We start from the raw sequence: 25,699 nt of genomic DNA, 5'->3' as shown, positions 1-25,699 counted from the left end.
TAAATTTGTCATATCCAAGTACGGAACCTTTGTTGGTAAGGCTATGAGTCAGGAGGCCTGTTTCGTTTATCCTTATCAAACATTTGCAATAAAGTTGTTAATCATTTTTGCAACAATAGTGAATTAAATGTGTGGCATTTACGTCTTTGTCATGTTAACTTTGGTTGCATATCGCGACTAGCAAAGTTGAACTTAATCCCTAGTTTCACCACTGTCAAGGGATCTAAGTGTCAAGTTTGTGTGCAAGCTAAGCAACCTCGTAAGTCTCATACGACTACGGAAATGAGAAATCTTGCACCACTAGAGCTCATACATTCAGATCTATGTGAAATGAATGGTGTTTTGACAAAAGGTGGAAAGAAGTATTTTATGACGTTAATTGATGACTGCACTAGATATTGTCATGTGTATCTTCTGAAATCTAAGGATGAGGTTTTGAACTATTTCAAGATCTATAAAGCTGAAGCGGAAAACTAACTTGATCGAAAGATCAAGAGGCTTAGGTCCGATCGTGGTGGAGAGTATTTCTCAAATTAGTTTGATTCCTTTTATGCGGAACATGGTATAATCCATGAGAGGACGCCTCCCTATTCACCTTAGTCAAATGGGGTGGCCGAAAGAAAAAATCATACTCTAACTGATTTGGTTAACGCCATGTTAGACACATCCACTACTAGGAAAAACCTTATACACAGAATCTTAGCAGCAGCGCGGTTTAAAAACAAACGCTGATGCTAATTAGCAGTAGCGATCTTAAGGAAACCGCGCTACTAATAGCACAGTAGCAGTAGCACTCTAGGTGAAACAGGCACTACTACTATAATTACCACGGCGTTACCTCCAGGCTAGATATAGTAGTAGCGCCCTTCTTCCGGACGCGCTACTGCTAAAGTACTTAGTAGCAGCGTTTTTCTTAAAAACTCGCTGCAGCTAAGTATCACCCCCTTGCAGCTAATTAAATTTTGTCCCATACTGCTAAGCGAACAAGGTGTTTACTACCTTAAATATGTTACTTCTCAAACTATCTCGAGCACTTGGTCTTCATTGAACTATATGTGTAGGATTTGTGGCTGCAATATGAATCCTTGCTTGTACCTTACATGCGAGGATTCATTAACTATTTAGACTCTACACAAAAAGATCAATAATGAACAATGTATATTTTTTATGTTTTTACATGCTTGGACTTATCAGTAGCGTTTTTTAGGACAAAGCGCTACCGATATTGGTCTTAGTAGTAGCGCGCTCCCTGTACCCGCGCTACTGCTAAAGCAAAACAAAATACGCGACCAGGCCGACCCCCCGCACGCTCATCTCTCAATCGTCCCCCTCTGCCCGACGCCGGCAGCTGTGGTTAGGGTTTCTCCTCCACCACCGCCGCCGCAGGTAATGCTCCCCCCCTCTTGCCGCCCCTCTGCTTCTCCTCCATCCTCTCGCCGCCCACTCTGTCGCTGCCCGCGAGCTCTGGCCGGGCGCCTTTCACCGACCACCCTCGATCCCCTCGCCGGCCGCTGGCGTCGCCCCCTCTCGTAGGAAAGTCACCGGCCTTCCCCTCGTCAACATCCCCGACCGAGGTCACCATGCCATCCCCCCTCCTCGACAGCACCCCCCGAGGGCTGCCCTACCTAGATGCAGCGAGGGCTTACGAATTTCATATGGATAACTAGATGCTTTTGTTTTTTTGTAATAAGTTATTTTTTGCAAAATGTAGGTGCCAATTTAGTTGAAATGCTTTGGTAGGTGGTACCGTGATTTACCAGACATTGGTTTTGATACAAGTATTTAGTTTGCAAGTGCTAAGTTAATCCCAATTAAATTTGCCACTTGTTTTTTTAATCAGTTATCTTAGGAAATAGGGGCCAAATTACATGAAATGTGTCTTGGAAGGTGGTACCTTGATTTGGTAGATAACTTATTACAGATCTTAGGATTATACCTTTGGTAGGGGACAAATAGTTTTTTCGGCAATAGGTGCCACTGAAATGCTTTCGTAGGTGATACCTTGTCATCTTGTATGTTAGTAGATCTTAGGATTATAATTGTCCATCAAATTGCTTCTCGCGGAACAATCTCTTTATCAAATTGAGAGCTTTTTGTTTACTTTTTGGGATCGGGTTCCACTATGAAAATATAACTGAAGAAGAACCAAAAATATCACATGCTACTATTTTTTCTTTCCTGTGAAGTGGATCGTTAATCCTTTGCTCATATTGCTTTAGGAAAATGGCGCCACCACCACCACCACCACCATGTCGATTGTGCAAGTCAAGGTGCACCAACAGCCTTGCAACTGGCAAGCTATTCGGCATCTACTTCCAGCCGAGTTTTTGTCATGCGGCGGTAAGAAATTATATAAAATGTAACAACTATTTTATTTTTAGTGTTGGTATTACTGCATTGTGTCATTTTGCTTATTTTACACAGATTGTCCCATGCAATGTGAGGTTGAAATTCAACAAGCTGACAGGAGACACTGTGACATTTGAGGCTCCTGGGGGGGCCGTACACTATGGAGGTCGAGAAAGGACGCAATATGTCGCGGGTTGGAGGAGATGGATGGGCCCGTTTCCTCGCCCGCATGCGTCTTACTGGTGGTGAGTTGATCAGCTTCTCCTTCAGAGTGGAAAGACCCAAGCTAGTTGTCATTTATATCAACCTGGTGGAAGATGATGAAGATGATGAAGATGATGAAGATGATGAAGATAATGAGGACCCACTCGATGAAGATGATGAGGACCCACTTCATGAAGCCATTATAGCTCAAAGAATGAGACTAAGCGAGGAGGAGGTGTGCAACCTATGGGACATAATTCCGCCACGTGCTGACTTTGTCGGGGTGCCATTCGTGACCCGCCTGACAAGTACCATGGTCGATCGATATGATATGGTATGTTATACTTACAAATGCAAATTATCCGATGATATGCTTAGTGTAGAGTCCAATGATATGTTGTGTGGAATCTAGTCGATGACATGCTTTAGTGTAGAGTTCGATCACATGCTTATTAGAGTGTAGAATCTAAGGAACTATTAATAGTGTAGATAATTCATGCATACCTATTTGCAAGAGTATGTGCGAGGCTATTTATTAATTGATATGTTTTTCTTATTCAAAAATTGGCAAAGAGCCAATCTGTGAGTTATGATATCGAGCCTGGTTAAGAAGGCTCAGCTGGACTACACCTTACCGCAAGGGGCTCCATCACAACCTATACTTACCGCGTGGACACGGACGGTCACACACACTTAAACTCGGTTGGGTGGAAGAGATTCCTCGATGGCAAAAATCTTCGTGTTGTACAGGCCATCCTAATTACTATCAGGAACACCCACCACCCAGGCTTGAGGATAATGATCGTCTTTGATATCATCTAGAACTACATATGTGTGTGTGGCTATATCATCTAGAATTACATATGATGATCGTCGTCGATATCATCTCGAACTACATATGATGATCATCGTCGATATCATCTAGAACTACATATGATGATCGTCGTTGATATGACCTTGTACTGCTTGAGGATGCATATTGATTATACATGAAATTGTTATATAGTACTCCCTTCGTTCCAAATTACTCGTCATGGTTTGAACTAAAACCACGACGAGTAATTTGGAACAGAGGGAGTACTACCTAGTACTTATAATGGTTTATGAATTTGATATCTGGTAGTACCTAGTATCTGAAAATTGCATTTTATTGAAACCGAAAGGGGTAGGAAGCGGGGGAAAATGATGAAAGATATAGCAGTAGCAAGGGACTAGGAAATCGCTACAGCTAACTAATAGTAGCGCGTTCCAGAAAAGCGTTGTTGATATTGTCAACAGTAGTAGCGTGGGTGCGGACCGCGCTACTACTAACAGTTAGTTGTAGCGCCTTATTAGTAGCGCGGCGGCCCACGCTGCTGCTAGCCTCAAAACCAGCGCTACTACTAGGGTTTTCCCTAGTAGTGATCGGATCTCTCCAAGGCATGGTGGGGGGAGGCGATATTGACTGCATGTCATGTCCTAAACCGAGTTCCCACAAAGAACAAAGAGATAACTCCATTCGAGGAATGGGAGAAGAAAAGGTTAAAGCTCTCTTATCTACGAACCTGGGGTTGTTTGGCGAAAGTGAATGTGCCAATTCCAAAGAAGCGGAAGCTGGGACCAAAAACTATGGATTTTGTTTTCCTGGGATATGCTTTTCATAGCATTGGTTATAGATTCTTTGTTGTAAAATCTGAGGTACCTGAAATGCATGTCGGTACGATCATGGAATCGAATGCTGCAACTTTCTTTGAAGATATCTTTCCCATGAAGGATATGGCTACCTCGTCTAATCAGGAGATGCCTAGTTCACCGAATCAGGAACCAGGTACAATTACTGAACCTGCCATTTTGATGCAACACTTTGAAAGTCTTGTGGAGGAGAACAATGAAATTCCTACTAGAAGCAAGAGAGAGAGGACTGCAAAGTACTTTGGTGATGATTTTCTTGTGTATCTCATAGATGACACTCCCAGTTCTATTTCAGAGGCCTATGCGTCTGAAGATGCTGACTACTGGAAGGAAGCGGTCTGTAGTGAGATGGACTCCATCTTGGCAAATGAAACTTGGGAGATAACTGATCGTCCTTATGGGTGCAAACCTATAGGATGCAAATGGGTATTCAAGAAGAAGCTTAGGCCTGATGGTACTATTGAGAAGTACAAGGCTCGGCTCGTGGCTAAGGGTTAGACCCAAAAGGAACGTGAAGACTTCTTTGATACTTACTCACCTATGGTTCGACTGACCACTATTCGAGTAGTACTTTCACTTGCTGCCTCACATGGTCTTCTCATTCATCAAATGGATGTTAAGACTGCTTTCCTAAATGGAGAGTTAGAAGAGGAAATTTATATGGAACAACCAGATGGGTTTGTAATAAATAGTCAGGAAGGGAAAGTGTGCAAGTTGCTGAAGTCTTTGTATGGACTTAAGCAAGCACCCAAGCAGTGGCATGAGAAGTTTGAAAGAACTTTAACAGCCGCATGCTTTGTTGTAAATGAAGATGATAAATGTCTATACTATCGCCATGGTGGGGGCGAGGGAGTTATCCTTTGCTTGTATGATGATGACATTCTGCTTTTCGGAACAAATCTGAAGGTTATTAAGGAGGTCAAGGATTTCCTATCTTGTTGCTTTGAGATGAAGGATTTAGGAGTGGCTGATGTCATTCTGAACATCAAGTTGTTGAGAGACGATGATGGTGGGATTACATTGCTTCAATCTCACTATGTGGAAAAGATCTTGAGTCGATTTGGCTACAGTGACTGCAAGCCCTCTCCAACACCAGATGATGCAGTGTGTTGCTTCGAAAGAATCAAAGAATTGCTAGAGACCAATTGAAATATTTTCAGATTATTGGCTCGCTTATGTATTTAACCAGTGCTACAAGACCTGACATCTCTTTTGCTTTTAGCAAACTGAGCCGGTTTGTCTCAAAACCAGGAGATGTGCATTGGAAAGCTCTAGAGAGTGTTTTGTGTTATTTGAATGGCACCGCGAATTATGAAATTCACTACACTGGGCACCCAAAGGTGCTTGAAGGGTATAGTGACTCAAACTGGATCTCAGATGATGATGAGATAAAGGCCACAAGCGGATATGTATTCACTCATGGAGGTGGCGCTATTTCTTGGAAGTCTTGCAAGCAGACCATCTTAACGAGGTCAATAATGGAAGCAGAACTCACAACACTAGATACAGCTATGGTCGAAGCAGATTGGTTTCGTCGGCTCTTGAATGACTTGCCGGTTGTTGAGAAACTTGTACCGGGTATCTTATGAATTGTGACAATCAAATTGTTATCATGAAAGTGAACAGCTCAAAGGAGAACATGAAGTCATCAAGACACGTTCAGAGAAGGTTAAAGTCTGTCAAAAAAATGAGAAACTCCAGAGTTATTGCATTGGATTATATTCAAACGTCTAAAAATCGGGCAGATCCTTTTACTAAGGGTCTATCACGTAATGTGATAGATAATGCATCTAGGGAGATGGGTATGAGACCCACAATATGCGTTGTTTGCAGTGGTAACCTATTCTTTGTGATCGGAGATCTCGTGAATTAGATGTGGAAGACAAGCTGTTGATCAACTGAGAGGAGAGTATCCTTACTATTAACAATACCACTCCATGAAGATGCAATACTTTCCTAATCTGCATGGCAGGTTGATGTATATCTTAATGTGTTCTAAGTGGCTCTTTTAAGCAGAGATGTTGTCCTGCAGAACATCTTTTGAAGAACGCACCTATATGAGTCTGATTGTTAAAACGTCGCAATCTATGAGAGTATGGTTCTCTCTAGTAAACTCATGAAAGGTCTCGGAGTATGACGCATAAGCTCCACCCGCGGGGAAGACCCACGGTAGCCATGTATCGGTCAAGGCTTTGTGTGAAGCTAGATTCGCAGAAAACTTGCAGTTCAAGGCCCAGTCCATTGTTCAAGTTGCTTACTAGTGTAGCATAGAGTTTTAGGTGGAAGTTCAACTTAACAGTCTCCACTGCAGTACCGGTATATAAAACAGTGTTTTGGAATCAAAATCAAATTTTGTGTGCCTCTGGGATCTTATGAGGGATTGCTGGAATTTTTTCTATTTTGGGTCTAGCCCAATAGCAGTTTCAGAAACTCCTAATATATTCTAGAGGCTCACGCAGCCTATTCGTGCAAGGCAAGAGGTGGAACTAAAGTTTAGTCCCACATTGCTAGTTTAGAGGGAGTTGGAACTCTTTATAAGGGAGGTTCTTTCCCCACTTGTATGAGCATGAGAACAAGAGGGACATCCACGCGCGCTCCTCCTCCGCCGCCCGCCTCGCCACGCCACGCCACGCCACGCCTCGCCTCGCCTCGCGTCGCCTCGGCACGCCGCGGGTTGCAGGAATGAGCCGAGCCGATGTCTAAATTTTTGCCACGCACTACGGGTATACGAAAGGTTACATGGAAGCTGAAAAGATTTTTTTGCGAAAGTGGAGTTTGAATGCGAACGATGCAGCCCTTTGGCTGCTGGCTGTTCTCTTCATCTCCATCTCTTCGTTTCACCTTCCGTCGCTGCCCTCGCTTCCCTCTCGCCTCCTTCTCTTGCGCCTATAAAAGGGAGGTCACTCCTCTCATAGAGATGCACCAGAACAACACAACCCACTCGCCTCAGAGTTCCCGACCACTGAGCTACTGCTACGATCTTTCCCATCCCGGCTTGCGGCGTGCACCGCAGGTCGGGACAGTAGGCCTCCGAAACCACACCTTTTGAGTCCTGTACGGGAGAAGGGTGATAATATTTTTGGGGAGCGCTTCGCGCGACTACTGACTTGTTCGTCATGGACGCCACGGACTCTGACGACTACTTCCCCGACGACGACTTCTTCCCCGACGTCCACGATCTCCTCGACGACATGGCTGGCGAGGACACCGACCCCAAGTCCAGCGCTTCTGCTGCTACTGTCCCGTACGTGTTCTTCCTCTTTCGATTAGAGGTCCTGCTGCAGTTCCTTGTTCTAGTATTTGCCCTAGATATGTTAGACCATATTTCATATATGCAACTTGCTATATTGTCTGCTTTAGATATGTTTAGTCACGGTTTATATATGAACACGTTGTTTACCTTCTCTTTGTTAAATCGCATGGTTTGTTTTATCACTGCTATACTAGTCATGCTTTATCTAGTATTTCTGTTAGTAAAATCATTCGGTAAATTGCTCATATTTCCAACAAGTCCTACGGTCAAAGAGTCGGGCGATAGGATGTTCTATCCTACCGGCAAGAACAGTGGTGATAAGAAAAAATGTTAAATCCCGAAATTTGTACAAAGTGGGATGAGATCTGCTGTAGTTTAGAAAAGTGTCAAAACAGTGAATTTGCCCACGCTGATAGCACTTTGGGTGGTCGATCGAGACTGCAAATACGAGCACTTGCTCCGATTTTCCCAGCAAAAGGACAATCTCACGTCAATAATTAACACAAGCATCCGCTGTGGCACTTGTCGGGAACCGGGCATCAGATCTACTCTATCTTTGGATTAAAGTAAAGTGGACGTCTTAGTGCTGATTATTAGGGTTCCAGCACTTTAACAAACATACACAAGGGGACAGGCCGGAGTGGCCCGGTGGCACCACACATGACTAGGCACGCAGTGACAAAAGATAGCAAATGCGTGCGCACTTGGTGGTATCACTCGTGCCCTTTACACGAAAATTAAACACAAAAGAAAACCAGAAAAGAGGGTGATGCCACTTCTTTTTTACTAGGCGACGCTGCTCCGTACGGGAATCACAGGGAAGGTGCACTGCATGCGCGCCACGGAGCCGGGCAGCACCTTGTCAACAGTAGCCGGGTCACTGGGCAGCCGGCACGCGTACACATCTTGTCTGCGCGATCGGACGCGTATAGGCTTGGCACGCCCACAAGCAACGAGCCGGTGCATCCAGCTACTCGAGATCCAGACATCAACTTTGGAGAGGAGGATGCGAGCATGCGGCACACGCGAGATGTAGTACTAGTGTTAAAGGGCGTGTTTGGTTACATGCATTAGGCCTAATTAGAAGAACACCCGTGCGTTGCAACGGGGCCACATTAACTTTAAGAGTTCAATATCAATTATGTTAATATTATATTTAATATTCTCATACATATCAAGTGACATTGACGATCTTTTTACCATCAAATTCTCACACACACTCTCTCCCTCCCTCCTCCTCACTCTCTCTCCCCGTCTCCCTCTCTCTCTCTCTCTCTCTCTAACACACACACATATTCATCTTATTGGGTACGGGACCATAATCCATCTATTTCACACGCACACGCGCTAGTGCATAACAATATGGATTATAAAACAGGTTCAAGGTAGTAACAAGGATTCTTCTCATGCATTAATAAACAAATGTTTTGCATTGAAGATAAGATAACCAATTCCCAAAGTGCATCAGAGCATCACAGAACATTACTGGCAAGATAAATGCACGACGATACACCCGACTCATTTAATTAATATAATTAAATTATCAGTAAATTAGTCACAAAACTGCTCGGATGAACCGGAACAGAGCCAACATATATCATCCTAGACAAACGCAACATCAACCATTTACCTTGATACTTTAGGGCCCGACAGGAGGATGCATGTAGAAGCGCTTCTTGCCTGCGAATCCACAGTCAGAGAGAGAAATTGGAACCCATTCCCATCACCAACTGATAAAGAAAGCATGTAAGAAAATTGATATCGGGCCAACTTGGATCTTCGGTGATTGTCCGCCGGTATGGAGAATTTAGGAGGGTGGGTGCAGGGAGTGGCCTTGTGGATGATGGATGGAGGCGCGGAGGGATGTGGTCACCGGAAGGTCGAAAGCGGAGAGGGTCGGGCACGTTAGGTGGAGCCGATGGTGCGCGACAACCGGAGGCGGCCCAATCGTGGGCGGCGAACCGACGATAGCCTCGGCCCATCTCTCGACGCAGCGAAGATAGAGAGGGCGGCACTGCCGGTGCTCGAGGCCGCCGCTCGACACCATCTACATCGAGGGGAAAGAGAGGCGAGAAAGCGATAGGGTGATGCGGGGCTAGGGATTGCGGAGGAGGGTGGGGGTGTGCGATTTGAATGGATGGTTCTGCCCACCGTTTTCTTGTACGTGGTGGTGGAGACGGCGGCGTCCAGCCATGCAGGCGAGGCATGGGTCGAGCCAGGCACACGGCGAGGCGCAGTAGCAGAGGTGGGGGCGATTTTTTGCTACTGAGATGCAGGGTGTGGGATTGTTCGTTCATGTTCTCTTTTCCTTTTTAACGGGAGATGCGACCACGTACAGATTCCATAATAAACTAATTAGGTCCATAACGGGATTTCTTTACAATGCGTTAAGATTTACGTGTTAGTTTTCTTAATAAAGAAATGCACTGATGTAGAGATCGATTGATTCGGATAAGGAAAGATAGATTCATGATCTTTTGTATGTTAGGAAATTAGTGGTTTGCAAGGAAAGAGTGGAGAGAAAAAGAACCAATGCGACCACGTATAGATTCCATAATAAATTAATTAGGTCCATAACGGGATTTGTTTGCAATGCGTTAAGATTTACGTGTTAGTTTTCTTAATAAAGAAATGCACTGATGTAGGGTGCGATTGGTTTGGGTAAGGAAAGATAGATTCGTGATTTTTTGTATGTTAGGAAATTATTAGTTTGCAAGGAAAGAGTGGAGAGAAAAAGAACCAGTACGAGGGGGTGGTGGGAGGTGGGACAAATAAAAACCGGACGAAATTGGGAGGTGGGAGGGGGCGAGTAAAAACCGGCGAAAAAAACCAACGAAATTGGGAGGTGGGAGAGAGGATGAAAAAAAACCAGGGGAGGTGGGAGGAGGACAAAAATAAACCGTACGAGGTTACCAACTGCTCCATTAGAAGTAGAGATTGTTTGTGAAAATAACATGCGATGACGACTTAGCGAGCGGATCCCCTTAAAAAAGACATAGCGAGCAGATTCCCTTAAAACTGGTAGAAATTGATACGATTGATGACATTGATAAATAGTGGTGAATGTTGGCATAATTTACTATCATCATGCATGGAAACGAATCATCAAGAAAAAGAATACTTCCTATTACTACACTCATAGGAAGCTTCCTAATCTCTGCTACTAAACAGTTTCTGCCCAAATAAGGAAGGAAAGTTATGGACGTGATTCGAAAGGAAACAAATGTTATGAAGATTAATTAATTTAGATTTGATCTTTAAAGATTGATTGTGATTGATTCTTTTACATAAAGACATTACTAAATAATTTGCGTCAGTATGGAAAGTTCTGATCCGTTCAGTTTTTTTCGTTGTGTGAGAGGGTGAAGTGAAAATAAACCGATGAAATGGGGGAGGCGACGAAAAAAAATCTACGACAGTTAACCTACGAAAAAAACCGGACAAAAGTGGTGGGACGAAAATTGACCGGCGAAGACTACCAACTGCTCCATCTCTACTCCTAATGGAGCAGTTGGTAGGATTGCGTCCACGGTTTATTTTCGTCTGGTTATATTTCGTCTGGTTTATTTTCGTCCGGTTTATTTTCGTCTCATATCCCACCATCATATCTCCTCATATTGATTTTTTTACCCTCACAATAAAAACTTTCCTAACTTTTCCAAAGTTTCCTAACTAGACACGTTATAAACGGGCATGTACCGATAGCACGTTATCAATTAATAAAATTTTATTTTATGACAATCAATTCCAAATCCTAATTTTCTTAATGCATCGATCTTTGCCTTTTTTAAGTAGTTATTTTGATAGGGAGGGTTTAGCCACGAAAATCATCCCTCCATCGTCGGCTGCATCCCTCACCCACGTCGCTGTTGCAGGATCTTCATCCGTCATCCTGAGCAATTGGGGCGGCGATGCGGGCGAGCTTCACGATAGTGGGGAGGACCAGGCCGCGGTGAAGGCAGGTCATGCGCTCCTAACGCTCCACGAACGGAACCTGCGCACGGAGGCGGTAGCGCGGGGTGGCACCGGCAATGAGGCGGCCGCGCTACGTGACGAGCTACGGGTCCCCCTTTGTGATGTTTTGGCATCGCTCCTTCATCGCACATCCTCAGGTTCCTCTTGCCCTTCCCTTCCTCTGTCCTCCTCTCCCATCTCTATGCTTTCACGTGCATCCAGTTTTGATTCCTCGTGTGATATATACCAAACATAGGTACGTCAATTCACTTCCTTCCCTTCCCTTCGTCCCTCGGTCCCACGCTCGTGGCGCTGAAGTGGTGGCAACAGGCGATGGCGGTGGTGTCGCTGATGGCGGCGAGGACAGCATGTGGCAGCTCCCGAAGCATGAACACGACCGCACCTCGGGCCTGCCGTCTGCCAAGATATGGGTGAGTTCTCGTGCTGCCAACCGTAAACCCTCATGTCCTACAAATTCCTCAAACCCTACCGTCTTGATCCCGTCCACGCTCTGATCCAAAGGACGATGCAGCTCTGGCCGATTGACAATGGAGGTTTGGGATCCTTCCTCTCAGCACCCACTCCTGGAAGAATCAGCGGTGCGCCACGCCGATTGAACCCCGTCGAGATCACTCGCCAAGATTGCTATTCTGAAGTTTATTGTAAAGAAAGTGAAGAGTGAGACAGGATCCGTTTATTTTCAACCGGTTTATTTTCAACCGGTTTATTTCCATCAAATTACCCCCACCCCCACGCCCACCCACCGAAACGCGCCCAGCGAACCGGGGAGAGATCCATTGATTTGGCTAAGGTAGGAAAGAATCTATTATTTGTTTGCTAAAGCAAATTGCATTAATGGGAGAGATCCGTTGATTTGGCTAAGGTAGGAAAAAATCTATTATTTGTTTGCTAAAGCAAATTGCATTAATGAAAGAGATCCGTTGATTTGGCTAAGATAGGCAAGAATCTATTATTTGTTTTCTAAAGAAAATTGCATTAATGAGAGAGATTTGTTGATTTGGCTAAGATAGACGGTTTTGAGTAAAGTTATCTTTACTGTAGACATATAATGACAATTAATCAAGTATCAACATCATTGCATGCTTATTGTGTGGAATGTGTGTCCCAATGTTGACAGAAGGTATAAAAAGATTGTCTTGGAATTATTATTGTCTTGGGAAGATATTGCCCTGAATTCTCATTTCTCATCAGAAATTTAGTATCCATTTTCGTTGATCTTATTTGCAACATGTACAAGTCAGTAATAATCTAAGAGGGTGCCCTACCGGAGAAGATTATGATAGTTGGACAAGAAACTTGGTACTGTCGTGTAAGGTAAAGGTAGGAGAAATAGGAGATAAAAGCATGCATGGTGGGAGAAGGAAGTCGAATGTCGCGTGGTAGCTCAGACATGGAGTGTGGAAGAAAGACAATGACGAGATGTATGTATCTACTAGATCATGACCATGAGATATCATCCCATAGAAATGACCTTTGACTCTCATGTCACATGAATTTTCTCTTTGTATATATATATTTGTTAATCCGTGGCAACGCACGGACACTTAGCTAGTTAGGAGTAGAGATTGGTTGGTTCGATTTTTTTTGCGTGGAAGGAACTACCTGGGAGGTGGGAGGGAGTACGAAAATAAACCGTCTCGGCTGAGCGGGAGGTGGGAGCAAGTACCAAAGAAGTACCAAAAAAGACTGGGTGAGGTGGGACGAAAATAAAACCCGAAACGCGACCTACCAACTGAGACATTAGGAGTAGAGATATTAACAAAAGTGCAGATCCCGTCCCACTCTTCACTTTTTGATAAAAAACTTCCGAATAGCAATCTTGCTGAGTGATCTCGACAGGGTTCGATCGGCATGGCGTGTCGTTCCTCCAGGAGTGGGTGCTGAGAGGAAGGATGGCAAACCTCCATTGTCAATCGGCCGGAGCTGCATCGTCATTTGGATCAGAGCATGGACGAAATCGAGATGGTAGAGGTTGAGGAATTTGTAGGACGTGAGGGTTTAGGGTGGGCATCACGAGAACTCACCCATATCTTGGGAGACGGCAGACCCGAGGTGCAGTCGTGTTCGTGCTTCAGGGGCTGCCACGTGCTGTCCTCGCCGCCATCGCCTGTCGATGCCACTTCAGCGCCACGAGCATGGGACTGAGGGACGAAGGGAAGAGAAGGGAAGGAAGCGAGCTAATGACGTACCTATGTTTGGTATGTAATACCCTCCATTAAGAGTAGATATTTTCTTAAAATCGGTTATTTTGTTTCCTAATTAATGTGATTGAGCAATTTAAGGTAAGGTTAATTAATTTAGATTTGATATTTAGAGATTGATCGTGATTGATTCTTTCACATAAAGACATTACTAAAAATAACTTGCACCAGCATGGAAAGTTATGATCCGTTAAGATTTTTTTCGTTGTGTGAGAGGGTGACGTGAAACTAAACCGGTGGGGTGGGGGAGGGACGAAAAAAAACCAGCGAAATAAAACGGGTGGGAGGTGGGAGAAAGTACCAAAGAAGTACCAAAAAAGACCGGGTGAGGTGGGACGAAAATAAAACCCGGAACGCGACCTACCAACTGAGACATTAGGAGTAGAGATTAGGTCCGCGTGGGAAGAAAACGGACTGTTTGGTTGCCTGGTTTTATTATTGGGCCTGCATTGCATGTTTCTTAAACACCTCTGGGCCTGGCTCGCTGGTAACGCAGTAATCGGCAGTTTCTCTCGAGTCAGGCAGAGCGGAAGGGCAGCGAGCTGGCCCTGCACGAGAAGAAACATGAGGGATGCGAGCTGTTTACATGGTGTCTTCTTCAACCTACAATAAGCCCCTCCCTAATCTCCTCTCTTCCATGCCCCTCTGATCTACACAATGATGATTCGGTTCGAGGTAAGCTCTACACAAAAAAGATGCACCTCGATGCTACGGTTCCATTCAGACGACCAGTTCGTAGTTTCGTCGGCCGTAAGTTCTTAATCTTGTGTTCCCGTTTGGAACTACTCTGGACGAATTTTGTCACATTCGTCGCGCATGATCGATCATTTGAAAATTCCTTTGGCCAACAGCCTAATCTCGCAGTTCCTCACAACATTCATGTTGTAAGTTTTTTGGTTTCAACGATTGTAGCTTCATCTTTTTTTGGACAACAGTCTACTGTACTGACGTCGCCATGTCGAGCTCCTCTGTCCTCTGCTCAGAGCCCTCTTATTCGTCCCTCTCGACGTCGAACCCCTTCCCCTTGATCTCCTTGCCCGTGTGCTACTACACTAGAATCGTTTTCGGCGTCGCTCATCTCGGCCTACTCTCTGCCGTCCTCCTACTGCACTGACGCTGCAATGGCGCGCAGACTGCTTTTTTGTCTCCTCTGCCTCCGTGTACACTGCAGTTCGCCACGCCGCCAACGGTGTCGATCATCTTGGCCTCCTCTCTCACGCGCTACTACACTGGAGTCGTTTCTGGCATCGATCATCTCGGCCTCCTCTCTCGTCCACTGCACTGACGATACCATGGCTCGAGCACTGCATTCTCCTCCTCTGTCGACAGTTTTTGTGCGAGCACCGCAACTAGTTCGTCGACGGTGTCGGTGCCGCCGACGGGGTCGCTCGTCGACGACTCCATGCTCGTCATGTCGGACACGGCGCCACAACCACTATCCACCGTGGTCGCCATGGTCCGGCGCACACTGCATTTCTTCTCCCCCTCCCTCTGCTAGCTCTTAATCCTGTGCCAAGTGCAAGTGCTAGCTCTTAATCACACCCCATGCGGGCAACCAAACACCATGTTCATGTGTCACTTGGGCTAATGCAGGCAACCAAACAAAATGCACTTGCGTAATACCTAATGCAGCGACCCTCGATGCAGGCAACCAAACAATTTACAGATGACGCATTTGGGACTGTTTTTGCTTAATCAGACTGGATTGAGAAGTATATGCAATGCGACTATTGTTCAAAACTTGAACCAAACACGCCCTAAGTTTCTTTATTTAACCGAGAGGATGCCAGCACGTATCGGGCAAAGGGAGTGCACCTAGCAGACTGCAATTTAGCGGCGAACGCGCCTGAAGATTCGAGCGGTAGTTTTTGGGGTTGATGTCCGTAGTGCGAATATACTAGGGCCAATGGCATCTTGCATTGCCGGTCAGACGGGCAGGCTTCGTCCTAGAGGGCAGCTCTGTCGAGACGTGCGCGCCCAATGGCATCTTGCATTGCCGGTCAGACGGGCAGGCCTCGTCCCAGGGGGCAGCTGCAGTTCCGTCGAGATCTGTGCCCAATTTGTTTAGTGCCGGCTTAACAGTGGAGCAGTTGCACGTAATCTTGGAGGCTGCAAGTAATCTTGCTCAGCAGACAGTGATCGGTGCAGAACGCTCTGCTATACTAGTATAGTAGCTGACGTGCACGGTGGGAAACGCTTGCTCGCTCGCCTCCACAAATTTTTAAGCACCCTTTTCTACGTGATGACTCAAGAATTTGAGGCCGAAATTGCTATTCTGACCCTTTGAATGAATTTTGTCATAAAATGAACTCGACGTGAAAGTATTTCACGATTTGACCTTTTTAGCAACGCCATAGCCCGCGGCGTTTCTGCCCAAAATAGAAACGCCGAGGTAGCTAGCGTTTCTGATCAAAGAAAAAACGTCGAGGTAGATAGCATTTCGGACCAGGTAAGAAACGCAGAAAGCGATGACGTTTCTGGTCATCATAGAAACGTCAAGGAACCATGGCGTTGTTGCCCTCTTTGGTCCTAATTAATTAGCCTTATTAGTTAGGCTGTTCATCCACATTCCACATACACATGAAAAAGGACAGCAACGTCGTGGTCATTGGCGTTTCAATGATAGGCAGCAACGCCAGCGCCTTTGACGTTTCTTACCTCGTCCGCAACACTAGCTACCACGGCGTTTCTTCTTTGATCAGAAACGCTAGCTACCTCGGCGTTTTTATGTTGGGCAGAAACGTCGCGGGCTGTGGCATTGCTAAAAGGTCAGATCATGAAATACTTTCACGTCGAGTTTATTTTGTGACAAAGTTCGTTGAAAGGGTCAGAATAGTGAAAAAGACCAGAATTTGATTGGTGTTGGTTGCAGAGTGGGGACTACAGCTAGTCAGCTAAAGCGGTTGGTTTTTGTTTGACACGGAGAGTGTCGACATATCGATACGACGTGCTCCGTATGCAACTGAGTCACCGCCTGCCTGGTGCTGATCAGGCTGGACGCATCTTCTGTTGCACGTCCACATCTTCAGCTTCCAGCCAGACAAATTGCCCGCTCACACAATTTCCAACTGACTCGGCGATGACTCGAGGACACGTCATACACCGCCAACAAAGAAACAAAACAAAAGTACGAAATGTTCAAACAAACCGCAAATTGGAGTGTCATCATTTCCACTTGGAAGTTCTGCATTTTTTTCCTATCAGTCTTGGCTAGTTCTGCATTTTCTGCATTCCTTTTACCTCCAGGAGACCTATAACTATTCATACGAATCTGTCTGAAATGTTTTTTCTATATGAACAAAAGAATTCTCCTCACTTCATTAGTATTATTTTTCTGTATTTTATTATAAGTATAAAGCTTCACACCATATGTTCTGTCTTTTTTTAAAAAAATCAACCTATTATTTATCATCAATCATGATAGTACAACGAATGTCAGAATTAAATAAAAATTACCTCCATATCCATAGACTACATACCTACGACAATAAGCACTGAAGCGAGCCGAAGGCACGCCACCATTATCACCCATTCCCCACTTGAGCCGGGCAAATCTTGTTGTAGTACACAGTAGGGAAGTTGTCGTGGTAAGGCCATAAAGGACCAGCGCACCAGAACAACAACTGTCACCGTTAAAGAGAAACTCAGATAAGAAGGACCCATCCTGTTGGCATATGAACACACACGAACGAAGACCAGATCCACGTGGATCCACCGAAGATAAACGCTGACCGAATTCTGCGAGATTCTCTCTCTCGAAATCTTCACACACCCTCGATGACGCTAGAAGCACCATCGAGACGAGGGATAGGTGGGAAGAAATTTATTCTATCTTCAGAGAGACGTCGTCGTCTTGCCTCTTTGAGCAGGACACAAACCTTAAAAAAAAAAACTTAAAAGGCATCCAAAAATAAAGCCCTCCCGGGCAAGGGTGGGATCCACCCCGCCTCCATGGCCCTAAGGCCATAGGAGACGAGGTGAACCGACCCCGGCACCGGCAGAGACATGCAAAACCCTAGCAACAGCTCCCGGGCGCCTGGCGGGCTGGGTACTGTCCCCAGCGTGGGGAATCTTGGTCACTCCATCAGTTCTAAAACATAGTGTGTTTTAGTTTTGTTGTATACGATGGAAAGACAATTAGTAAGTACAAGGCAATGGCAACTGGATGCAAAACGATCAATAAAAAATAAAATCGCATTCCAAATATATAGTACTACCTCTATAACTTAATTATAAGATATCTTTTACACTACGACAGCGTCAAAAAAACGTCTTATATTAAGTTACAGAGGGAATATATATTAGCCTTCTTTTCTTTTGCGAAAATGATCAGATTTATTCTATCATTAAAGTTCACCGAAAGAACAAATCATCTCACACATAATAAAAATTATATCAGATTACGAGACAACCAATTGACCAATACTGCTACCAAAAAAGTCGTCAAAATGTCGCTGTCGCCGCTCCTTTATCGGTTTTGACCTTGTCGATGACACGAGGGAAGTCTTAATACACACGGCTCTAAGAATCAACGTCGTGGAGCCGCAGTCGTCGTCGTCGTTGAGCCCTTGCATAGATCTGGAGCACCTAACCAAATCTTGTCACATGACTCTAACCTCACCATCCCATGGAGACGGCAGGAATCTACGCTGAAGCTCCGTTGACTGCATCCACACAGACAAACTCAAAGAGGATCGAAGCTCAGGAGACAAATTTAAAGAAGAAGTGTCGCCAATCGCCCGAGCGCCACACTTGTAAAGACTAAGGGGCTCTTTGGATTAGAGCCCGCGCGGCCATGCCAAAAATTATGTGTTGACTGAGCTGTTAGTTGCACGTTTGGTTCGACGCTGATAAATTGGTGTTCCCCCGCTCGCTTACCTTTCTCGGTTCATTTCATGCCAACGTTTTGACGAGAAGCTTGCACCCGTTTCCTTCACCAATTATTGCTAACCTCGATGGCATCCAAACAACCCCTAAAAAATCCTAACATAAACAACTAACCAGAGCGGTAGCACTGGGATTTCCCTCCCAGCCATTGGCCACTGGAGCAATACGCAAAAGGAGGGATATCATATTGCTTTTACAAACCCTTCTTTTTCCTGAGGCGATATTACAAACACCTACTAACACCATTGGACATTTAGGGCTGGCTCACACTAGAATTCTTTTTGCCGGGTGTGTAAAAGGCTAGGCCCAAAGAACCCGACCCGTGGAACTTCTAGCTCTATGTACGGACATAACATGGGATCGCCCCTATCTCGCTTATAACAAGACGCAGGGAAGCCTCGCGTCAAGGGGAGCCCCAGATGGGGCCGACCCAGGTGCGCGGGAGGCACAACCTCGTTTTTTTTCTTCACATTGTTATGTTTTTTTACTTTTGTATATACATTCAAATATTCCAAAAAATATATTAACAAAACCACTATACATTTGACATTTCTATCTGTATAAATAAAATGTTTCAAAAATATGTTAATCAAAGCATTTGGAAAAATGTTAAACAATTATTTGAAAATATTAATCAAACATTTAAAAAATATTAAATATGTAAAAAAAATTGACCATGTATTAAAAAGAATTAATCTTGTATTTGCAGAATGCTTATCAAGCATTTGAAAAAAATATATTAAATGTGTACAGAAATATGTTGACCATGCATTATTTTTTTCTAATTTTGTATCTGAAACATGTTAAACATGTATTAGAAAAGGTATTAGATATATACCAAAAATGTACAATGTGGTTATAAAAATGTTAATCATGTATTTAGATAATCCTAAATGTGTATATAGAAAATTGTTCTGATGTATAAGAAAATGTTGAATGTGTACTGAAAAAATTGACATGTGTTTAGCAAACAAGAAATCGATGAAAATCGACAAAGAAACTAAGGAAAACAAAGAAAACCCACTAAAGCCAATAGGAAAAACAAAGAAACCCACCAAAGAAAATGAAGAAAACAAATGCAAAGGAATGAAAACAAAGAAAGCCGAAAAAACACGAAAAGAAAGAAAATAGATGAAAACCAAGAAAGAAACAAAGAAAACTAAGAAAGAAAGAAAAGCAAAAGACAATGAAAACTGAGAAGAAAACAAATAAAATGAAGAATACCCAGAAAAATAGTAAGGACCACGAAAGAAACAAAGAAAATCAAATAAAACAAAAGGAGAAAGAAAAGAGAAGAAAGAATCGGGAAGAACTGATAAAGTAAAAAACAAGAAAGAAATGAATGAAACCGATGAAAAAACCAAAACCAAAACAATCGAGAAAACGAGTGAAGAAACAAAAAAATATCGAACTAGCGAATCTAATCCAGCGATCTGTGGTTGGATAGTTAGATGGACATTGGTATTACAAGCCCACATGAATTCAAACCCTGAATTTTAAGTCCAGGTGCTCACATTTATTCTGAATTTATTATAGGATTTCTGGTGATACGTATTTAGTGTGAGGAGACATTTCTGTCGACTACAAGGCACCTACGATGACTTCATAAAGTTATCAAGATGATACGCCGGCTCAGTCTATGGGTATGGTGTGCGAGTGTGTGTTCATAGAAGCGAGTGTATGCGCATATATACGAGTGCTCACGCTCTTATATTATGAAAGAGAGGGAGTAGTTGATATTAGTAAATCAAGGCAAAAACTAGTGTAGGAGTTGTCTTGACGATGCTTTTGTCGACCGAGATTATTTTAATTTTTGTCAACGGAGTTTAGCCATGATATTAGTATGGGGAAACAAGGTCTAGAACAGAATTCAGTTTTAAATCGTGTGGTAGACATCCAGCGGTTTAGCTTTGCTAAATCCCATCAGCACGGTGAATCATGAACAGAAACATGATTGCACAAAGACATGTTATATCTCGATTCGCTTGATAGTGTACCCAGTGAAAGTGCTTTTGCAAATTCGCTCTCATACAGAAGTTGACATTGACACAGGAGAAAAGGAGAGCCGATGGGCACACATGGCCGCCTAATTAGTAATTTGCGTTGTGAATCTTGTTTGATTGACTTCTTCAGATCCAGTCCAGCCCTTTTTCCGCTGCGTTTATGCCAAAATCACGTGATTGGCGGGCACTTGCAGCCGGCCTGCCGTGAGCAACTCCGGTGACCCGCGTCTTGCTTCTTCAACCAAGGAGAGTCTCCTCGATCCCGCGCTGATCAGTTAGCCACGGCGACGGCGTCTTCGTGCGCGCAGATCTTGTTTGCGCAGGTACATACCCAGCCTGCCGCTCTCGCTGGCTAGCTGGCGACGGACACCTCCCAGGACTCCCGGTGCGCGCGTCCGGACCCCGTTCCCGACGAGAAGTGCTTCTGCCTCCGGGCGGCCGCCCTGGCCGCCTGCCTGGCGCAGGCGGCGTCGAGCCGCATCTGCTCGTGGCGGCACTCGTCGCTGCAGAAGGGCGTGTCTCCCTTGTACATGAAGATGTCGCTGTCCCGAGCCAGCGGCTTGGTGCAGAGCGCGCACGCGCCCAGGGAGTGCACGCCGGGCTCGCCGACCGTCTTGGCGTCGAAGAAGAAGGCGCAGGCTACCGGTGCGGCCATGGCGAGCTCGTGCGCGTAGCTAGCTTGGCAGTGGGTTGTTGCTTTTGGTGCGTCGGGAGTGGGAGGTTGATTGAGTGTGTGCTTTGCTGAACCAAAGTAGGGTCGTCTGGGTATATATGGGACGGGCGCGGACCGGCGAGGACGGGCACACAGGGCCACGCAATACCATGCGCCGTCCGGACGAGGCTAACCATGGACGAGGGAGCGGTTCGGTTTCTTTATTCGCGCTCCGACCACGGACCCATGGCGGCATGCGGTGGGTGGCCCGGCGGCAGACGTGGCTGCACGGCGGCGAAAACGACGGGAAGCATGTATGTCCGGGCGACGTGGACAGGGTTCCGGCCACTGATAGTGACGTACAGAGGTCGCTCCAGAGACGTCGCCCTCCATGTACCCCGAACCTGTGTGCTAGCGCCCATAGTCGAGTACGACAGCAATACCATCGACTGGTTGGAATGGAAATACAAGTATAGCCCTGAACAAACAAATACTCCCTCTGTCCTAAAATAAATGTCTCAACTTTGTACTAATGTTAGTACAAAATTGTAGTACAAAGTTGAAATACTTATTTTGGGACCGAGGGAGTACTCGCTCTACTTTTCTCTCGGCAAACAAATACTGTACAAGTAACCTGAATGCGCTTCTTTGTAAAGTTTGATCAACTTTGTTTAAAAAATATCAACATCTATAATACTAAAGTTATATGGTATTAAAGTTAACGATAAATCTATCCACCAGTCGACTGGCCGTTTGCTTCAAATCCGCACGACTCGATAGCCGTCCGATCCGGATCCAACAGCCCGCGTCGCCCTTGGTGCGCGCAGCGCGGGTGGCGTAGCCGTTACCATCGCTGTGTGTCGCTGACTAGTGGGTCCACTGGAACCGCCCATATCGCCCAATGCCACGATCCCAACTCGCCCCCTCTCGCCGTTCGCCCGCACTACTTCTTCTTCCTCTGCTTCGGGCTGTCCATTCGGATCTCCTCTCGCTCCCCTCCCCCTCGTGCGCGACGGTTGCTGCTGGTGGCCCTCCCCCTCGTTCCGGTTCGCGGCGGAAGGCGTCTGAATCCGCGGTGAGGAACGCATTCCCCGCCCTGTTTTCCTTCCTCTTTTTGCTCCGCCGCTCTGGTCCGCCATTGATTTAGGTTGGAGCCGTCGAATCTGGTAGATTGTTGTTCCTATTATGTTAGATTAAGGCCGGCTTCTAATTTCTGAGTCGACGTTGAGCAGCGCATCCCCCATTCCCCCACCCATCCACCCGCCCCGCTCTGTATTTCCTGTTGCTCATACTCCATGCTTCGCCGTTGATTTTTGGTGCTCGGACTCTTTGATTCTGGCGGTTGTTATTGCTATTAGGCTAGATTATGTCGCCTTCTAAGTTCAGTTTGAATATGATTCGGACATCTGGTTAAATTTTGTGGTAATCGTGGGTGTGGATAGGTCTTAGTGGTGGTAAGTGTGGTTGGTTCTAATAGGGATTTTGTTATGGTGTTACTGTTGTGGATGTGGTTGTTTAGGACATCCAATAATGTTTGGTGTTTATGGATTTCAAGTTGTGCATCAGTGGATGAGGATTTAAAAAGCAACCCTAAGTTTTTTCACATAATGTTGTTTTATGTTGGTTTTGTTAGATGCGGTTTGTCCATTGATTAGGCTTTTGTGCTGCTCCAATTAGCTTGTTTACAATGCTTGATTTGCTTGTTATGTCTTGTTCTGTTCAATTATCATGATGTCTATATTGAACTTACCAACTATATTGCACTCAAATTACCAGATGCTTTAAACTCTATTATTTATCAGTGTTGTCTTGTTATGGTTGAATTATCATGGTGATGGTTTTACACTTACCTCTGTCATCTTACCGTAGTTACCATAAGTTTTTGCTAGACTAACTATATGCAGCACAACGCTTATTTCTCATTCATTTTGTTTTGGTTGGGTTATTAATGAGCATGTGTGAATGCTATTTCTTATCATTGGTAATTTGGTTGTAACTTACCAATTGCATTGTGCCTCAATTATCAGTCTCACATGCTTTTTATATACCTGTGCTATCTGTTTTACTTTTTTTTAGCATGTGCGACCAATTTGCAGTTTGCTTGTTTCCTTTTATCAGCTGTATTATTGCTTTGTCAAACACCGGTTTTATAAACAATGTATTCCTTTTTTTCCTACGTGTCAGGGAGACAATGCCGAGGAAGCGTAAAGGAGATGGCGATGGAATCGATGAGGTTCCTTCGAAAAAGGCGAAACTCCCTCCTCCGCGGAACAGAGCCTCACCCAGTTTGCTTCTTCTAGCATGCAAGGACATGAATGATGACAGGAAGGGTACCATTGATGATATGGATTTAACCAGCCTTCGAAATATCCAATGTGACCATCTATTCAACAATCTCAGTGTGTGGCTTGCTGATCTCTACGACCCCAATTCGCGTGAGGTGGTCGTACCAGGCCGAGGCAGGCTTCCGGTCAATGAAGAATACGTGCATCGTGTTATGGGTGTGCCGCGTGGAGGGAATGATGTCCCTTACAACCTCCCATCTGAAACTGATATTGAGTTAGGGCTTGAGTTATTTGGCGAGCTCGGATATGCCCCTAAAATGACTGATCTTGTTGATCTCATAAAGGGTTCTGAAAATTCTGATGACACTTTCAAGCGTATGTGGCTTCTGCTTGCGGGGAATACAGTCATTGCCCCGACCACCTCCAACAAAGTTAGCCCCCGTTGGTATGCTGTGCTGGTAAGTTTTTTTTTATGTCATTTTCTTTCTTGTGTGCCTGATAACTTTACTATATGTCAGTGTGATAACTTTCATATTTTTTGTGGTGCATTCGGTGAACTTCAGTGTTGTTTTTTATATTGCAGCGTGACATCAATGGTGTTAAAAATCTCAGTTCGTCCAAATTTATTGCTGATGAACTGCACAAGGCGCTGTTGAAACGCAAGCCTACCAGGGGTTGCCTTCTTTTCTACAATGTAAGTGACGATGCTTTCCTCTTACCTTCTCTTTTGTCATTTGTCATTTTCTTTGTCATTTTGTGGCTGATTTTTGTAAGTGTTTACCATGGCGCTTGTGTTTCTCTTATCAGCTATTGTACATTCATGCGATTGATCTTTCTGGACTTGGCATCAAACTGCCTGATGGTCCTTTTCCCATCAATGTATGGACAAAGAAGCTGATAACTCTTGTCCTCAACAAGGATGTTCAGGCTGACAAAGTTTCTTTCGGGAAACTACCGGTAATATATATCTATGTTTTTCAGTTCACAGTCTGCTTTGCAACTGCATTTTATTTTCATTGTTTTTTTGTTGTTACTTATCTGTGATGGCTACATTTTTTTCCAGTTGAAGCCTGAGTTTGGCATGAATTTTTGTCTGTTTGGTGGTCTGGAAGGTCTTGACAAGTTTATGCGTGTTCATACTGCCCCAAGCTGCAGTGAAGAGGTGAGCATGTAACCTAGTTTCTTGATTTATTTTGCTATTTTATGTTCTTTCATTGGCTGATAAATTATTTTTTGCACCCATCGTGGTTACCCTGATTTGTTGCCAACTTGTCACTCTTTACTAATCTGGATGATTTCCATTGTGGCATATCCTCTATATAAAATAATAATTATGATGCAACCATGTGATAATTATTAGTGCAATGCCTTGATAACTTTGCAGCATTTCTGTGATAACTTGATATCATGATAACTTTTGGTTGCATTTATTATGATGATTGTAGCATTCCTGTGATAACTTGATATTAATGATAACTTTTGTTACATTTTTTGTGATAACTTACTAGTTATTTCCATTCTTTTTTCATTTTTTTATGTTGAACAAAAATTTGCCAAATCAACTCAGATAGTTGCTCGATTCACGTCCGCCATAGCTGGCATCCTAGGCAATCTTGTGGAATCATTCACCGCTTTAGATGATGAGGGCCATTCACATGCATCCCTTCAGCTAGACGCTGGATTGAACGTTATCTCCTCTGCCGCCCGTACGACGTCAAGGACTACGCGGTCATCGCAAGGCAGGCGGACAGAAAGTGCTGGAAAGAATGTGGCTGAAGATTCTGACAGCGATGACGATTATCACGGAGGCGATGATTCTGATTCTGACGCTGACTCCGATGATGATGATGATGATGACTATCGAGTTGTTCGTCGTCGCCCTAAAGATCCTTTTGTTGCTTCAGGCAGTGGTACCGTGGATGTAGACATGGGCAGCGGCCCAGCTGATGATGAGACCACACATCTTGATGGCGCAACTGTCAAAGCCCATGATGGCACAGGACCAAATGTTGAAGACACCCCTGTCCGCCCTGTCGGCGATAACCTCGTTGAGTCTTAGATCTTACTCACTGGAACATCTCATGCAGCATCCGTCGAATCAGGTGATCGAGGGCTTAGCCAGCAAGGTCTGACAGACACGCAAGCTGAGGCGGCCACTGACTCTTCTGTCAAGCGGTGCGGTGCTGAGCTTTTGAAAAATTTGGCTTACCAAAGGCGCA

General features: G+C 44.7%; 1 protein-coding gene and 1 long non-coding RNA gene across 2 annotated transcripts; one reads left to right on the top strand and one right to left on the bottom strand.

Moving 5' to 3' along the window:
• Positions 1 to 11,503: 11,503 nt before the first annotated feature.
• On the top strand, positions 11,504 to 12,314 carry LOC119368327. Its single transcript, XR_005176602.1, has 3 exons — positions 11,504 to 11,589; positions 11,688 to 11,862; positions 11,964 to 12,314. It is a non-coding gene; the product is annotated as an uncharacterized LOC119368327 (long non-coding RNA).
• An 8,180-nt stretch (positions 12,315 to 20,494) lies between these two features.
• On the bottom strand, positions 20,495 to 21,347 carry LOC119368326 (FCS-Like Zinc finger 3-like). The gene has a single exon (XM_037633617.1). The coding sequence runs from the start codon at positions 21,196 to 21,198 to the stop codon at positions 20,896 to 20,898; it is 303 nt and encodes a 100-aa protein (XP_037489514.1). The 5' UTR covers positions 21,199 to 21,347; the 3' UTR covers positions 20,495 to 20,895.
• Positions 21,348 to 25,699: the final 4,352 nt, after the last annotated feature.

The sequence above is a fragment of the Triticum dicoccoides genome, chromosome 2B, assembly GCF_002162155.2.
Source record: "Triticum dicoccoides isolate Atlit2015 ecotype Zavitan chromosome 2B, WEW_v2.0, whole genome shotgun sequence".
Lineage (NCBI taxonomy): Eukaryota > Viridiplantae > Streptophyta > Magnoliopsida > Poales > Poaceae > Triticum > Triticum dicoccoides.
Note: the sequence above shows the minus strand (reverse complement) of the source record. Positions and strands in the feature narration are given on the sequence as shown.